Here is an 18,310-nt window from a genome sequence, read left to right as displayed (position 1 = left end):
ATGTCAAGTGATTGGGTCATGATTAGGTTTTGTGTAAGAAAATAAAATCTCTATTTGTGATTTACTTCTTTTACTAAAATTAAAGGCACGAGCGATGTAAAACTGTGCAAGAATGATAATTCTAAAATAATAATGAGACTCAAAACTAGACATATGGGATCGATTAATAATAATTTTAAAAATTATTAAATATTATCTTCAAATATTGGCCGACTTTAGTTTGAGTTAAATTTTATTTACTTCTAAAAAGATGATCATCACGTGTTATACTTAATTTAGATGCGTAAAAGAGTCATTTGAATCTAAAATAATAAGAAAAAAAATTGTCAATAAAAAAAGAAAACGTTATATTAAGTTCAACCTATGAATGATTGGAGATAAGAGAGTAATAGATCATGCTATTGGTATCTCTTGCACTACATCTTAGATTATATAATGTATTATAAATGATAAAAATATTTCTCGTGTTGTTTCACTGTCTTGAATGAAGAGTATTTTAGTCATACGTCTCATCGCCTCACGATATTTTACAATCGATCATATTATTAGTATCTCTTATGTTACATCTTAAATTATATAATGTATCATAAATAATAAAAATATTTTTCACGTCACTTTACTATCTTTAAGTGAAGAGTATTTTAGGTATACATATCACTGTTTCACGATATTTTAGTGCCTCATCTTATTATTACGTTGGATGATGAGAGATATTTTAAATATTTTAATTAGATTACGTAAGCATGTATGTAGCATAGCATGAGCCAAACAATAGCATTTTCCAGAGCAACAGAGAGGAAAGGTCAGACCTGACCAGTGGCAGGCGGCGGCGGCGGCCATGGGAGGAACTTCAATCCGCTACGGCTACGCTACCGAATAGCAAGAGATTTTTCTGAATCGAGGCAAACGGTGTCGCATCAATCCACTCTCACGCCATAAGATCAACAGATGGTTGCCGGGAGAAGTGAATCCATGGGCCATGGCCTCTTATATATACGCACATTCCTTACCCCTCTATATAGATTATAGTCTCTTCGTTCAGTACTCGCAGAAGCCAGAAGAGACCAATCGGAGCACCGGCGATGGCAGCAAGATCGCTTCTGTTTCTAAATTCTTCTCTCTCGACTTCTTTTCGGTCTCCGTCTCTGCTTGGTCTCCACCGTGGACGCCGCCTTGCAATGTCAGGAGCAGCGCCGATTTGCCTCTCGACGTCCGGCGCCGAAGCTGAACCTGGTGAAGCTAGGAAGGAAGACATAGTTATCGTTGGTGCCGGAATTGCCGGCCTTGCCACCGCGGTTGCGCTTCACAGGTTTCGGCTAATCCTCATTGCACAGAACTCATCAGAATTTATCTTTATATATTCACACATATATATATAGATATATTTGTGGTTGTGTTGAAGAGAGTTTGTTGTTTAATTGGGAAGGTTGGGAGTGAGGACGGTGGTGCTGGAGCAGGCGGAGTCGCTGCGGACTGGCGGAACGTCGCTCACTTTCTTCAAGAATGGGTGGAGGGCCTTGGATGCCATTGGAGTCGGGAATTTGCTCCGGCCCCAATTTCTTGAAATTCAAGGGTATGCGTATCTTCTTCCTTGTAGTTTATAGAATTTTGGTAGAAGTTTTGATTAACTCCTTCCATTGATAAATCTTTTTATTATTAATTGACACTTATTATTAGCTCTTTCGGAACAGGGTTGGGTTGAGAGTGTCCTTTTTCACAGTCTTTATTCTTCTTCATTATAAATAGACTTTTTTTAAACAAATGATGAATGTTAATTCTATAAATAAGGGAGAATGTTAGTGTAGAAGTGTAACCCAATAGGGCTTGAGTTTGCTCCTTTCCTCTTCCTTGTAAAAAAAAAAAAAAAAGAGGAGGATCAAACAAAAACATCTTTTCTTTTCTGTGTATCCTTTTCTCTTTCCAAATTTTGAACTTCTGGCTGTGCAGGATAACAACAAAAGCAGAAGATGGAAGGGAACTGCGGTCATTCATATTCAAAGACACAGATGAAAGGTAATAAACTAATTCTAGTCGCCTCCATCTCTTCGTCACATAAAGATGTCTGAGAAGTTTAGGATGTCACAGTCAAGAGGTTCGTCCCGTGGAAAGGCGTGTACTTCTGGAAACTCTTGCCAATCAACTGCCGAAAGATACAATCAAGTTTTCTGCAAAACTAGCAAAGGTTAAAACGAGTCAATCAACTGAAACTCTATTGGAACTCACCAATGGGACAAAATTATCTGCAAAGGTGAATCTTTTCTTTGTTCCTATCAAATACCCATTCCAATGCCTCCTTTCTTGATTGAACTTCTAGAATAGTATTTTTCATCGTACAAGGCTCTTTGTTTTACAAGGATTGGGAGATGGTTGTTTATACACGCAGCCTTAGCATAATGTAACTGAATTGAAGTTGACAACTTCCAACAGATTGCGATTGGTTGTGACGGGATTTGGTCTTCAGTTGCTAAGTCGATGGGGTTCTCGGACCCCAAATATGTAGGGCATTGTGCTCTTCGTGGCCTTGGATTGTTCCCCAATGGGCACTCATATGAACCAATGGTAAACTACATCTACGGAAGGGGAGTTCGTGGTGGATATGTGCCAATTACTCCAACAAAAGTTTTCTGGTTTATGATGTATAATAGCTCTACACCAGGTACACCGAGTTTGTGGTTCCCTTTAGGAGTTTCAACAACCCAACTTTCTCTGTCCCTTATATGGTTCTCAATAGAAATACATTCAATATCTTTTAGAGAGATTCAATCTATTAGGTGCATAGGATTATCCATTTTCATGTCTTATGACAGGTCCAAGTAACACTGATCCAGCAGCGTTAAAGAAGCAAGCTAAAGAGCTAGTTCGCAATTGGTCCTTAGAGCTCTTGAGCATGATCGATCTCACCCCAGATGACGCGATAATCAAATCCCCTCTGGCAGACCGGTGGCTATGGCCGGCCATAAGCCCTCCTGCTTTTGTAGGCAAAACCGTGCTGGTTGGCGATGCATGGCATCCAATGACTCCCAATCTCGGGCAGGGTGCTTGCTGTGCTCTGGAGGATTCTGTCATTCTGGCTAGAAAGTTAGCCAGCGCGCTCAATACTGGATCTACAACCGTGGAAGATGCTCTCAAATCGTATGAAAGTGAACGATGGCCTCGTATCTTCCCAATGACAGTACGCTCCAGTTTCACGGGCTCGATTTTGCAATGGGATAACCCGATGTTCTGTTCTTTTCGGGACAATGTTCTCATTCCCAAGCTTGTTAGGCCTGGGCCAATGTTGGAACATACAAATTTTGACTGTGGAACTCTATAAGATAGATGCTAGGAAAAGTTTAGGCCTGAGTCCAATTTTATAGAATGCTGCCATATATAAAAGAAACAGTTGTTTGATGTCACAACTTTCTCAATACAATAAACGTAAGGAAAATTCTATTCACAGCGAGGGTTTTACTCTTCGCAGCTATATTTTAATATACCTAAAATACCCTATTTTGAAAACTCATTTTGACCCTTACATTCACTTTCTTCCTCAATCAATTATCCGTCACTCATTCCTTTCAAAACCGCCACCTATCTCTTCCAAAACGAAGACAATATAACAAAAAACTATCGTATACAATGTATATAATACAACAAAAAAAAAAAATATTAATACAACAAAAAATACACACACATATATATACATATATACATTAACACAACAAACATATATATATATATACGCACACAAACATATATATATATATATATATATATAGGAAAGAATGGCCGCTGAGCTTCATCAATCATTCCCCCCGAACCCTGGAGTTCTGGAGTTCGGGGAGCTTCAAGCTTTCCGAACTCCAGGGTTCGGGGAAGCTTGGCGGCCATGGCCGTCGAGCTTCCTTCCTCTCTCTCTATATATATCTATATGTATGTATGCGTATATATATATTTGTGTGTATGTGTGTGCGTGTATATATATGTATGTGTGTGTTTATATATATATATGGATTCTAGGCGTGATTGATGAAGCTCGGTAGCCATGGCCGTCGAGCTTCCTTCCTATATATATATATATCTCTATATGTATGTGTAAGTATATATAAATATATGTTTGTGTGTTTGTGTGCGCGTATATATATGTATGTGCGTCTTTGTATATATATATATATATATAGTGTGCGATTATTTATTTTCATCTATTTTTTGTGTATTGTGAAGCTTGTTTTAGTGAATCGAAATTGTTAAGATTTGAAGATATTAAAGAGATGAATGTTTGTGAATGGCTACCTGGCATTCGGGAACGCTAACCTTTCCCGAATGCTGAAGTTCGGGGAAGCTGGGATTTCTCAAATCCCAGAGTTCAGGAAATTCCAAATCCCCCGAACCCTGGAGTTCGGGAGACATGGTGTTTCCCGAACTTTGGAGTTCGGCAACATGATATTAAATAAAATTTAGGAAGAAATATGTATTTATTTTAAAAAAATAAATTATTCAAGTCCAATACTTATATAAAAAAATTAAGTATACAAAAATATGTTAAGATAATGTTAATATAAAATATATTATATTAAAAAAATATGTTAATATAATTTCATAAAATATAAAATATAAAAAAATAAAAGATGTGTTCTCCGAACCCATGAGTTCAGGGAATTATGGATTTTTCTGAACCCACATATTCGGGAAATCATAGTTAGATAAAAAAAAATTAAGCAAAAAATTATATATTTGTTTTTTTAAAAAAATAAATTATTCGAATCCAATAATTAAATAAAAAATTAAGTATAAAAAATATGTTAATATAATGTTAATATAAAATATGTTATATAAAAAATATGTTAATACAATTATATAAAATATAAAATATAAAAAAATAAAAAATATGTTCCCCGAACCCTGGAGTTCGGGGAACTAACGGATTTTCTGAACTCTGGAGTTCGGAAAATCTGTTATTAGATTAAAAAAATTAAGTGAAAAATATATATTTATTTGTATTAAAAATTAAATTATTTTACTGCAATACTTAAATACAAAATTAAGTGTAAAAAAATATATAATATAATATATTATATATTTTAAGAGCTTCCGAACTCTAGAATTCGGAGGCTTCGAGCGCCTCCGAACTCTAGAGTTCGGAGGTAGTAATTTTAATAATAATAATATTATTAGTATTATTATTATCATAATATATATATGTATTATATACATATTATATCATTATATTAACTTAACTGCAAATTAAAATAGTGGAGGGTCCGTGCAAATTGAAATTTATAATATATTTTATTATATAATATATAAAATAGAAATTAAAATATATAATATAATATATTATATAATATATGAAATAAAAATTGAGAGCCTCCGAACTCCAGATTTCGGAGGCTCCCAACACCTCCGAACTCTGGAGTTCGGAGGTAGTCAATGCCTCCGAACTCCAGGGTTCGGAGGCACGGGCCATTTCCGAACTCTAGAGTTCGGAGGCACGGGTCATTTCTGAAACCCAGGTTTCGAAAGTGGCCAATTCAAGTTTCGGAGGCATTGGACGCCTCCGAACCCTAGCGTTCGGAGGCATAGGCCGTCTCCGAACTCCAGGGTTCGGAGGCATGGGCTGCCTCCGAACTCTAGGGTTCGGAGGTGGCCAACGCTTCCGAAACCTGGAGTTCGGAGGCTCGGGCTGTTTCCGAAACCTAGGTTTCGGAAGCGGCCCAAGCCTCCAAAATCCAGGTTTCGAAGGCGCAGGTCGCCTCCAAACCTAGTTCGAAGGCCATGCTGCCTTCGGTTCGATGGCGGTGACCAATCCGGAACCCAGGCGGCCACCACCTTTGCCTATCGAACCTTTCCCCTTCTAGTCTCCAAGTTCAAACATGTAAAAATTACCAGTGTTATCAACAAGCGCAGAGTAGAGAGACGTGTCTATAGAGAAGGGGACTGCAGCGAGTGGCTATAAAGAAAGGAACGACACGATGTATGAGATGTATGAGGGTAATTTTGGAATATAGGTGGCTGCAACAAGTAATAATAGTAGGTGTGAAAAGTATTTGTTAAATTTATTTTAATTATAGCTGCCAAGAGTAAAAAGCTGGTTGCGAATAGAATTTCCCTAAACGTAATCCTGCTTACATTCAAATTTGAGCTTTTTTTGTGAATTGACTATTCTGCTCTACCAGTGAGGACCTACCACGAAACAACTTATTTCTAGGGTTTTTGGGCCTTTTTCAGAGCCAAGCAAGTTCTGCTGACAAACTTGGAATAAGCATTTCCTATGGTATTGATTGTGCCCAAACACATAGTTGAGGCATCATCATATTGTCATAGTCTACTAGGGAAGTTCTAGGATTAGTATTCAATCCCAAGCACAAAGCTTAACATCAATTCTCACTTTTGGGTGAAGGCCGATAAGAGTTAAAAGTTGTAGTCAGGGCTGACTCAAGATTACTATTTATGTTCAACAAAAACAAGCAAGAAAAATGTACAAGAAAAAGAAGTCAGATAGAGTTATAATGAGTTCATCTGGGTGGTCAAGATATGCTGATAGGTGTCACTCCCAACCTATAGAAGGCTAGATAATTTATTTCTCTAAGGAATGAATAAAAAAAAAAGGTTTAAAACTATTTTTTTTTTTTTTTTTGGTGTCGAGAATTCATATTAGCTTATACTTTGTGTTGTATAAACTAGTTGTGCCTTGTACTTCTGCATAGCACTTATAATGTTTTGGTATAAATACTTGTAACCTTAGATTAATAGATTTGAACAATTATTCTTCCCTCCAATTTCTTTTTTTCCTCTCTTCTTGATTCTCTCAATCTATATACCATTTTTCATAGTATCAGAGCCATGAGGGGTAAATCTGGAGAATTGGAGCAAATTTAATGTAATTCAGTTATCAAATCTTGTCTAGGATTGTATCTTTCATTTAGGTCAAGAGCTGTGATCTGAAAAATCTGATCTTCTCTGGTCCAATCTGCTGGATCTGATCTATCTTTTCTGGACCTCTGGAATTCTGGTCTGGTGTGTTGCTTGACTAATGATTTGCTAGTTAAGACTGGAGCGATCTACTGCAATCTAATCTGCGATCTACTTGTTAAGGCTAGTATGATCTACCATGATCATTTCAGCAAATCTGTTTTGAAATTCCTAGAGTTGCGATCTAGTGATTTCTGGAATCCCCAAGGATTGAATGTGATTTGATATTCTGGTGGTCTCTTGTTGTATTGGTTGTTGGAATTAGGGTTTATTACATGTCTAGTTTAGAGGTAATCTCAAACACTTCTATTATTGTTCCAGACATAGGTATTCTTTACATGTCTAAGGAAAAATGTTTTAAACCCATAACATATAAGTTACATTGAGACAAGCTAACTGCTAATCGACATTTGACTGATGTATTTGTTGGTGGGGCTAGGGAGTTTATAGACTTTGCATGCTCAAACACAACAAAACCAAGATAGTTGGGTCTCTTCAAAAACTACATATATTGTTGTAAATACTAATTTTATGATCAAATTTAATATTTATATTGTGATTGTAATGTGAAATTTAATTTTGTTTCACAATTTATTTGCATATAAATTTCTTATTTTAAGATGAGTTTAATAAGCGATGATAAGAGATAAACTTCTTACAAATATCTACAAAGGAGAGTTTGGGAGGTTAGTTGTCAGATACCTCTAACAACAACATTTATATGGATGTGGTTGAAGGATAAAATAAGAAGAGATACTTATTCGGTCTGGGGACAATATATCTGGAGTATATGACGCCTTCATTCAATATAGTTGTGTCTCCAATTGAGATGGATGTTATGTGCCAGAAGATGTCCAGCTTGACAACGGAGGTGTAATCACATCAAGAGATGATATGCATACTTTTTCGATACTTGGGGATCACCCAGATACCCTTAAGTTTTTCCTTCACCAACTCCAATCCTTCCGGAGTTTTCACCTCAGTCGACCTAGTTGATTTAGCCATAGATACTCATCATGACCCAACATACGACACTCATGGGTATGATGATGAGTTCGATGATTACTTTTGATGAATAAACATATATTCATGGACCTTATTAGATATTTGTTATGTATTTTGAATACTTTGAATGAAATTTTATTTAATTGATAACTTTATGTATTTGAAGTAATTTGTTAATTGTTATGTTATAGAATATTGGTGTGATTGGTGTAGGAATTGTGAATATTAGTTGTTAATTAATAGGTTTAGAATCGATTGATTTTGTCATTTTCAGCGCTTTCCAACAAATATGGGAATTAGGGACAGAAAAAATTCCATCTTTGAAGGTCGAGTTTAGAGACAAAAATATGGGAATCATTTTTTTTTTTTACATATATATGTGGGATCCACTCAAAATATTTTAAAATATTAAGTGGCATGCCACATTAGCAAGTCGTGGATGCTTCTTGAATCGGATCTAACTCGTGGATAAAATTACAACCAATTGATCAAATTGAGATCTTATCGTCAAAATTAAAACTTATGAATAAAATCGCAAAAATGTAAAAATATTTGATTTTTTTGTGCTAATAGGCCATTCCCCTATTGCATGTATAAAATCGTGATTTATGTGGACTCAACTTGTGATTATGCTTAAGTATAACAGAATTAATCTTGCATTTTTTATCCTCAAATATATAGTTGCATTAACCTTAGCTTTGAAAGCCTTTTTTGTCAATGTGATAGGATTAAGGTAATTTTGTTTTTGAAACCTTAAATTTCCCGCTCAAGAACATGAAAGGCAAACAAATCTTAAATTACCATCTGATCGTGTTGACTTCTTTATAATTCCAAATCCTTTTTGTTTTCCATATTATTTGGAGTACTCGTAAAGGTTTTCCAATGAGTAAAAGTGCATCGATCGCTTTATATAATCTATTAAAATAGGAAGATTAATTAATATTAAAAGGAAACTCACATGAAAGCAATTACTGCTATTCATCTTATAGTATAGCTACTAAAGTTGAGATAGAGATGGCAAACAGCCAGCCCGGCCCTCCACCAAGTGGCCGGCTTAAAAACGGCCAACAGATTACTGGCCCTAGCCTGGCCCTACGCGGGTCAGACGGGCCAGCCCAGCCCAGCCCGCCCAGAGACTGAGAACGAGGGGCGAGGGCGAGCGAGGACGGCGAGACGAGGGCGAGGGCGAGGGCGAGGGCGAGACAGAGGGCGAGGGTGAGGGTGAGGGTGAGGGGCGCGGGCGAGACGAGGGCAAGGGCGAGGGCGAGACGAGGGCGAGGGCGAGGGCGAGGGCGAGGGCGAGGGCGAGATGAGGATGAGGGTGAGGGCGAGACAGAGGGTGAGGGTGAGGGCGAGGGCTGTTGGGGGGGGGGGGTTGTGTGGCCGATTAGCGAGCCAAGCGGGTCGGGCCAAATCGGCCCGGCCTTAAATGGGCCAGCAAAATGCTGGCCCTAGCTCGGTGCCGGGCCGGGCCCCAACGGGCCAGCCCGTCGGGCCAAGCCCATTTTGCCATCTCTAAGTTGAGATAACAATTACTTGAATTTGAATGTGACTACAAATGAGTAAAATCAAACTCAAGCCTACAATTACTACCCCACATAAATAATTATTATTTTTTTTTTGTTTCATAAGTAAAGATGTGGCCAATAAAATGATAAAACATTTATGTTTTTTCATATCTTAAAAGGACCAAAATCAAGTTCGATGATTCATCGTCATTCATAGTATAAAGAATATATACACCATCATTCAAAATTAGGTGCACTCACCAAAGCAACAATTCGGAAGCTTGAACTGAAACTTTTTTCGATGAACTTGGCATGCAATAATAGTGAAAAAATTCAGAGAAACTTTATGGAAGAAAGAATGTGGTTTGAAAGGGACAAAGGGGAGAAGGAACATTGAGAGAGAAAGAGATAAAGAGGGAGAGAAAAATTTACTTGGGGAAGTGTGAAAGTTTTGTTCACCTTGAGATAAAAATGTTATCTTGGTCTCCTTCTTTACCCACCTCGTTTCTCTCTTTTTTTCCTTTCACCGATCATTGCGTTACCATGACGTGAGATGACGATGCAGTGAGTCGACAACAAGAGAAAGAAGAGAGGAGAGAGTAATGGGGTGGGTAGAAAGGGCGAGATGGCAATGCAACAGAGAGACAAGGCAACAGGTTGGTGGCAATCGACGAGTTGGTGGGAAGAGGTAAGAGAGAAATAGAGTAGGTAGGGAGGGAGACCCAAAATGATATTTTTACTCCTACGGTGAACAAAATTGCATTCCCAAAAGAGAGGGAACATTGAGAGAAGGAGGAGAGAAAAATTTACCTCAAAAAGGGTGAAAGTGTGGCAACTATACACTCCATCTCATTGCTGTTAATCTCGGAGATGAGGGGGAAGGACATTTGAACATAGTCGAGTAACGAGGGGGGCGGACATTTGAAGAGAGTCAAAGTCTCAACTCAAAGAGTCATTTGGATTTGAAAATAAGTTAAGATTGGCCAGATATCTGTGACAGCAAAGCTGACGAATTACAGATCAAAGATTCAAGTCCAACCCTTTCCTTTTGAAAGAATGGAGAATAGCGCTACGGAACGGCGTCGTATCAACCCACTCTCACGCCATAACATCCACAGATGGGATGGTTGCCGGGAGAAGTGAATCCATGGCCTCTTATTCTTATCTATACGCACATTCCTTACCCCTCTATATAGATTATAGTCTCTTCGTTCAGTACTCGCACAAGCTAGTCAGAAGAGATCAATCGGAGCACCGGCGATGGCGACAAGATCGCTTCTGTTTCTGAATTCTTCTCTCTCGACTTCTTTTCCGTCTCCGTCGCTGCTTGGTCTCCACCGTGGACGCCGTCTTGCAATGTCAGGAGCAGCGCCGATTCGCCTCTCGATGTCCGGCGCCGAAGCCGAAGCTGGTGACGTTAGGAAGGAAGACATAGTCATCGTTGGTGCCGGAATTGCCGGCCTTGCCACCGCGGTTTCGCTTCACAGGTTTCGGCTAATCCTCATTCCGCAGAAATCATCAGAATTTGTGTTTATACACACACAAACACACACACATATATATATATATATTTGTGGTTGTGTTGAAGAGAGTTTGTTATGTTTAATTGGGAAGGCTGGGAGTGAGGACGGTGGTGCTGGAGCAGGCGGAGTCGCTGCGGACCGGCGGAACGTCGCTCACTTTCTTCAAGAATGGATGGAGGGTCTTGGATGCCATTGGAGTCGGGAATTTGCTCCGGCCCCGATTTCTTGAAATTCAAGGGTATTGCGTATCTTCTTTCTTGTGGTGTATAGAATTTTGGAAGAAGAAGTTCTGATTAACTCCTTCCATTTGATAATCTTTTTATTATTAGTTGACTGACACTTGGCTCTTTTTGTAAGTGAAAATGCTATTAGTATCTCTTGACCTACACAATGCATATAAAATGACAAGACGTGAGGCGAGAAGATAAGGCAAGAGAGGTATTTTTGTTATTTTGCATGCATTGTGTAACTCAAAATGTAGTATAAAGGATACTAATAATATGATTTTTTGTAAAAGAATTCAGAGTTCAGAGTGTTCTCTATCTTTTTTTTTTTAGGCTGCAAAGTGAATGAAAAAAGAAAAATAAACTAATGGTGGATATTGTTAATTCTATAAAGGGAAAATGTTAAGTGTCAAAGTGTAACCTATTAGTGGGGCTTGAGTTTGCTCCTTTCCTTCTCCTTGTAAAAGAAGAGAGAGGATGAAGCAAAAACATCTTTTCTTCTGTGTATCCTTTTCTATTTCCAAATTTTGAACTTCTGACTGTGCAGGATAACAGTAAAAGCAGACGATGGAAGGGAACTGCGGTCATTCATATTCAAAGACGAAGATGAAAGGTAACAAACTAATTCTAGTCGCCTCCGTTTCTTCATGACATAAAGATGTCTGAGAAGTTTAGGATGGCACAGTCAAGAGGTTCGTGCCCTGGAGAGAAGTGTACTTCTGGAAACTCTTGCCGATCAACTGCCCAAAGATACAATCAAGTTTTCTGCAAAACTAGCGAAGGCTGAAACAAGTCAATCAACTGAAACTCTGTTGGAACTCACCAATGGGGCAAAATTATCTGCAAAGGTGAATCTTTTCTATGTTCCTATCAAATGTCTTTTTAGTGTTTCACTCCTTGATTGAACTTCTAGAATAGTATTTTTCATTGTACTAGGCTCTTTGTTTTACAAGGATTGGGAGACGGTTATTTTTACATGCAACCTTAGCATAATGGAACTCAATTGAAGTTAACAACTTCCAACAGATTGCGATTGGTTGTGACGGGATTCGATCTTTAGTTGCTAAGTCGATGGGGTTCTCCGAGCCCAAGTATGTAGGGCATTGTGCTTTTCGTGGGCTTGGATTATTCCCCAATGGGCACTCATATAAACCAATGGTAAACTACATCTACGGAAGGGGAGTTCGTGCTGGATATGTGCCAATTACTCCAACAAAAGTTTACTGGTTTATCTGCTTTAATAGCTCTACACCAGGTACACCAAGTTTGTGGTTCCCTATAGGAGTTTCTGTATCTTATATGGTTCTCAATATTAATACATTCAATATCTTTCAGAAAGATTCAATCTATTAAGTGCACAGGATCATCCATTTTCTTGCCTTACGACAGGTCCAAAGATCACTGATCCAACAGTGTTGAAGAAGCAAGCTACAGAGCTAGTCAACAACTGGTCCTCAGAGCTCTTGAAAATAATAGATCTCACCCCAGACGACACGATAATCAAATCCCCTCTGGTAGATCGGTGGCTCTGGCCGGCCATAAGCCCTCCTGCTTTTGTAGGCAAAACCGTGCTGGTTGGCGATGCATGGCATCCAATGACTCCCAATCTCGGGCAGGGTGCCTGTTGTGCTCTGGAGGATGCAGTAGTTCTAGCAAGAAAGGTAGCCAGCGTGCTCAATTCAGGATCTACAACTATGGAAGATGCTCTCAAGTCGTACGAAAGTGAACGATGGCCTCGCATCTTCCCAATGACGGTACGCGCCAATTTCATGGGCTCCCTTCTCCAATGGGATAACTCGACAGTCTGTTCTGTTCGGAACAATGTCGTCATTCCCAAGCTTGTTAGGCTTGGACCAATGTTGGAACACACAAATTTTGACTGTGAACCTCTATAAGATGATGCTAGGAAAAGTTTAGGCTTGAGTCCAATTTTATAGAATGCTGCCATAAAAGAAACATAAGAGGCTCTTTGCCAGGATACATGCAAAGATAGGCCTGCATTGTTGTTTGATATCTCAACTTTTTCAATACAATAAACGTAATCCTACTTACTGTCACCTATGAGCTTTTTTTTTTTTGTGAATTGACTGTCCTGCTCTACTAGTGAGGAGCGCCAGTGGAACAACTTATTTCTAGGGTTTTTGGGCCTTTTTCAGTGCCAAGCTAGTTCGGCTGACAAACTTGGAATAAGCATTTCTTATTCCAAACACATAGTTGAGGCATCATCATATTGTCATAGTCTACTAGGGAAGTTCTGGGATTGGTATTCAATCCCAAGCACAAAAGTTAAACTTGAATTCTCACTTTTGGGTAAAGGTCGATAGAGTTAAAAATGTACTCAGATAAATATTTATGTACAACAAATACATGCCAGAAAACAAAGAACAAAGAAAAAAAAGGGAAGGCGGCAGCGGCTTATACAGTTATAATGAGTTCGCTGCGTCCAAATATAATGTAACTCAAGCTCACTGTCAAGAAAAACCCTTAGTGGGAATAAGTATTCATTAACCTTGTGGGTCTGCATCTTCCTATTGCTTTGTTGTTTCAAACTCTCTTGAAATCAGACAGCAAGCCACTTCTTTTCGTGGTCGCTGTCATTATCACCAGCAATTGTAAACCTCTCCAATATGGCAACAAGAATCCTTCATTCACCAATGTTTCCTTGAGTCATCCAAGGTCCTGACTAAATCAACGCTGACATGGTCCAGATTTTGAACTTCAAAGTTACAATCAAGCCTCTGCTATAGCTTAATATTTTATTTTAGAAACACAGAACAAAGTAACATGAGTAACAACTATAAAATTAATATGAGGTATCATAAATGAACATTTAGCAAAAGCATCCATCAATTACTGCAGAACATTATACTTCATTTCTCAAAGTAATGAAGCGCTTGGAACCCACAAGGGATATGCATGCATAAGTTCTTCCCATAGGCTTGATTAACAACAGAAATGAGAACTTACCCAAAATAAGGCCAAAATGGGTAACAAAATAAGTAGTTACCCAAAATGTAGAACAAATTAGACCAGGTATGACTGGTTATTTGCTAGAAGTGATTATGTATTCTTATACACGAAAAAACTGCAATCCAGTAAGTAAAAAACAAATCCAACTCAGCTATAATACAACAAATTCCTTTTTAGCTACTGCTATATGAATCTTTTTTGTTATTCCACTTAATCAAAGGCTACAATCTCAGTTTAACAGAAAGGTTCTTCTTTATCATCTCAACAAAAGTTAACCCTCTCTCACTCAAGATATGCACCGTTGTCAGTCTTCCCAACCGGTGCATTTATCATATTCACCATGCATGTTCCCAACTGTCCCCAGTGGATTCCTCACCATCACGTGAAACTGTTTATTCCTATTCCATCTTTAATGGTTTTGTCACACCATTTTTGTTATGGTAGTATTTTATTGTGTAAGTAGGCTTATGGATGTTGGCTGAGAGCTATCAAGTACTCAGCAATTCAATAAGAGAGGCAGTATGATCACGTTAACAAGGATTTGTAGAACTTGAAAGTGCGATGCTTTATTTCATAAGCTATGTCAAGGTGACAATTAACAGGGGCTAACACAACAACAATCACAAGCTTTAATCACATTAGGGGGGATTGGCTACATGAATTTTAAATATCTAGCCATCTTTATCCATTACCATATTGTCTCAATAAGGCCATCATATCCTATGCCATGTTTAAGGGTTTTCCACTATGTTTCTTTGGTCTTCCTCTCCCTCTGTTACAAACTTCTTGCAATTCATCCACTCACCTTGCAGGTGTAAATATTGGTCTTCTTCTCAAATGTTCAAATTATATTAGTTGTGTTTCACACAATTTATTTTTAATAGACTTCACTCTAAACTTATCGCGTACAACCATGTTTCTTACTAATGGAAGTAAGACAGGATGGTTAAAGTGAAGAAATGTGTCCAACACGGTATACAATCCTAAAATTTCCTTAATGCTGAAAGGAATATTTTATTAGATGGCTATAAGACTATCTTTATTGTATGGCTTAGTATGTCAGGCAGTTAACTACCAACATATGCAAATATGAACATAACTAAGATGAGGATGTTTGGCCTCCCATTCTTTTTGACAATTGATTTTAAATATCTACATAAATCTTCTCTTAAAATAACTTATCTCTAAGTTTCATAGACATCATCCACACATTTATTTTTTTGAACTAACATCCCACATATTTAGCTTTTAACCTACTCAACTTAGAATCTTTGGATTTTAAGGTGTTTTCTATAATTCAAGTTTATTATTTATCCCTTCTTTGTCTCATCCACCAAGGCAACATTGTCTGCAAATTGCATACACCAAGAGATTCCTTGGACATGATTTGTCAATTCATCTATCATAGGAACAAAAAGGTAAGGGCTCAATTCAGATCATTGATGTGATCCAATTGTAATTAGAAAGAAAATGCAGGCTCGTAGATACAGATTTGAATTTGCAGAAGTTTCTAGTTTTATATGCTACTAAAAAGACAATGTAGGCTCATATGTACAGATTTTTTGAACGATTATATTGGTCAACATTTTGAAGTTGGAGTATTAGGGAAATGAAGGTGGATGACAAAAAAAGAGGCAAAGGAAATGTTCATGTGAGAATCCCAGATCGCCTCAGTAAGGAAGACCTAGGCTATATATAAGGAGGAAGATCCCTCCACTTGTTAAGCTGGCTTTTCAAGTTAAAGTTCTACCTCTGACTTCTCACATGGTATCAGAGCCAGGGACTACTCTCAGTCGTGGTCATGGACCAGTATTCTGCCCGATCACTTGAGTATGTATCAGTTATTGAAGAAACTTCGGCGTTGGGGGGGGAGAGTGAGAATCCCACATCGCTTTAGTAAAGAAGACCTGAGCTATATATAAGGAGGAAAATCCCTCCACCTGTTAAGCTGGCTTTTCAGGTTGGAGTTCTACCTTTGACTTCTCACAGTTCACATCAACTATGTCGGACACAAGATTTAATTTAAAGATTTGCCATTTGTTCTATACCCTAATGGATTTTATTAGGATATAGATTGAAGGAAAGATCAAATTGTATGGCAACTAGTAGCGAAAAGGTTCACAATCAAATTCATATTAATCTGGGCATGGGTGGAAACACCGAGGGGGTGTTGGTAGAGGCAAAGGCTCTTACTCACCTTGGCTAGCATTATGCTATGGCTGAGAAGATGTCTACTTTGCCTGCTAATGGGACTTGGGATTTGGTTCCCCTTCCTCCTAGGAAATCCTTAGTTGGTTGCCACTAGGTTTTTACTATTAAAGTTGGTCCTGATGGCTATTGACAAATTGAAAGTGTTGGTTTGCAAAATTAGGAACATGAAGAATATATGACAATTTGAGGTTTTTGTTGCAGTTAATAGTTCCTTTTCCAGAAATAGGTGAGAGGGTACCATTTGCAATTCTAACTTTTTTTCCTGTTGGAACATGGGGTTTAGGTCAAGTAGGAATTAGATAATCCAGCCATATGGGCTGAAACCCCAAAATCTATGATTTAGGTTGGTTATTCTACAGAATTTGAAGAATAGAATGCTATAACAATACCTTGAGTAGGAGCACTACCAGCCATACCCGCTTGGGCATAGTGTGATGTAGAAGTGATGCTTGAGTCTATCTTCATCTTACTCATCAGCTGCTGTACGAAAACTAATTCTTCCCTTGACAGACTAGTTTTTTCAGGTTCTGATTGTGACTCCCCTTCAGTTTGGACAATTTCTGACAGAAGAACTTGATGACGTCCTCCTGCCTTTTTTCCTTACCCTTAGCAGGTCTGCCATGCAGAGAACAGGAAGTCTCTTTCGTATGCCCAGGTTTTCCACAATATTCAGACCTCAGCAGATTCTTACTGATACTCCCATGGCCGGTAGAGGTTTTGTCAAGTGATGGTTTCACCATCACAGCTGATCTGTTTGTTGCAGCAGGCTGGAGCATAACACTCCTCACACCTCCTGCTCTTTTCTTGGTGAGCATAAGAATAAGCTTGCTTCAAGGTGGGAAAAACCTCTTAAGCTCTCTACGTAAGATCTAAACCCTTATTTGGTCAAACTCTACATTCAACCCAGCCAAAAATCAAATACTCTTTCTTATTAATCATTTTTTGGATCTTAGAAACATCCTTAGGACATTTCACCTAGAAATCTTGATAACAATCTAGCTCTTGCCATAGACTGTTTAATTCAACATAATATTGAGAAATTGACCACTCACCTTTTTTCATTTCATGTACCTTTTTTCAGATCTCATAAATTTGTGCATCATGTCCTACTTGAGAGTAGGTCTAGGATGTAGCATTCCAAATCTTCCTTGCTGTATCAAGCAGTAGGTATCCCTTGGCAATGTTTGGCTGCATTGAGTTAATCAGCCACAACATCACAAGGGAGTTCTCTATCTCCCATTGTTGAGCTTGTACATCTCCCCCATGACAGGCTTTTGACTTTTCATGCTAGTGATGTAGTCTTCCAATCCTTGGGCTTTGATGAACAATTTACAGGAGTAGGACCAGGCTAAATAGTTACTTCCATCTAATTTCACTGGACTAATCAGCAAGGATGGATTTTCGGAGGGTATTGCAGTTTTAGGCCCCTTGCTAAGAACTACAGCCTCTGTGACATTAGATGATCTAACCTCCTCTTGGGATATTTTCGCTCAAACTATTGTCTTTTCTGCACCTAGCCTAGTTGTGGCTCTAATACCATGTAAAAATATCAGCAACTAGGCTTTGAAAGTGTAGGCAAAAAAGACTACTTGCCTCTTCGGATAATCCTCTATTTATAACCTTAGAATTTACAGTTTAGGAATCTAAAAGAGGAAAGAATACATAAGGATATTATATACAAGAAACATCCTAATTACAGCTTATATACATTCACGATTATTTTAGATTGATTACTTTGTTGCCTCCCTTGATTACTGCCATAGAATCAGTCATTTACAGCCTTGCACCACTAGGGTCAACCTTTCCATAATAACCATATACTTGCAGCTGTAACAGCGGTCTTGCCTACTATCTTTACCCGAGATTCCAACAGTTTTGAATTTGTCTTGTGAGATGAATGAAAATATCTCGAAGCTGG

The 18,310-nt window shown here is 38.3% G+C and overlaps 2 protein-coding genes across 2 annotated transcripts; both read left to right on the top strand.

The window, feature by feature from the left end:
- The first annotated feature begins 784 nt into the window (after positions 1-784).
- LOC127813468 (monooxygenase 2-like) lies at positions 785-3,436 on the top strand. Its single transcript, XM_052354431.1, has 6 exons — positions 785-1,309; positions 1,427-1,573; positions 1,948-2,013; positions 2,086-2,248; positions 2,428-2,656; positions 2,808-3,436. Exons 1-6 carry the CDS (start codon positions 1,083-1,085, stop codon positions 3,311-3,313), a joined length of 1,338 nt encoding a protein of 445 aa, XP_052210391.1. The 5' UTR covers positions 785-1,082; the 3' UTR covers positions 3,314-3,436.
- Positions 3,437-10,591: 7,155 nt separating this feature from the next.
- Positions 10,592-13,268, top strand: LOC127813469 (monooxygenase 2-like). Its single transcript, XM_052354432.1, has 6 exons — positions 10,592-10,951; positions 11,079-11,225; positions 11,759-11,824; positions 11,897-12,059; positions 12,238-12,466; positions 12,601-13,268. Exons 1-6 carry the CDS (start codon positions 10,725-10,727, stop codon positions 13,104-13,106), a joined length of 1,338 nt encoding a protein of 445 aa, XP_052210392.1. The 5' UTR covers positions 10,592-10,724; the 3' UTR covers positions 13,107-13,268.
- The last annotated feature ends 5,042 nt before the right edge of the window (positions 13,269-18,310 follow it).

The sequence above is a fragment of the Diospyros lotus genome, chromosome 11, assembly GCF_014633365.1.
Source record: "Diospyros lotus cultivar Yz01 chromosome 11, ASM1463336v1, whole genome shotgun sequence".
NCBI lineage: Eukaryota > Viridiplantae > Streptophyta > Magnoliopsida > Ericales > Ebenaceae > Diospyros > Diospyros lotus.
The sequence above is the reverse complement of the archived record's forward strand: the minus strand, read 5'-3'. Positions and strand labels throughout refer to the sequence as shown.

Coding starts and splice junctions, on each gene's coding strand:
- LOC127813468 (XM_052354431.1), top strand. CDS start 1,083: ATGGCAGCAAGATCGCTTCTGTTTCTAAATTCTTCTCTCTCGACTTCT. Junction 2,014..2,085: donor TTCAAAGACACAGATGAAAG/GTAATAAACTAA, acceptor AGGATGTCACAG/TCAAGAGGTTCGTCCCGTGG. Junction 2,249..2,427: donor GGACAAAATTATCTGCAAAG/GTGAATCTTTTC, acceptor AACTTCCAACAG/ATTGCGATTGGTTGTGACGG.
- LOC127813469 (XM_052354432.1), top strand. CDS start 10,725: ATGGCGACAAGATCGCTTCTGTTTCTGAATTCTTCTCTCTCGACTTCT. Junction 10,952..11,078: donor ACCGCGGTTTCGCTTCACAG/GTTTCGGCTAAT, acceptor TTAATTGGGAAG/GCTGGGAGTGAGGACGGTGG. Junction 12,467..12,600: donor CTTTAATAGCTCTACACCAG/GTACACCAAGTT, acceptor GCCTTACGACAG/GTCCAAAGATCACTGATCCA.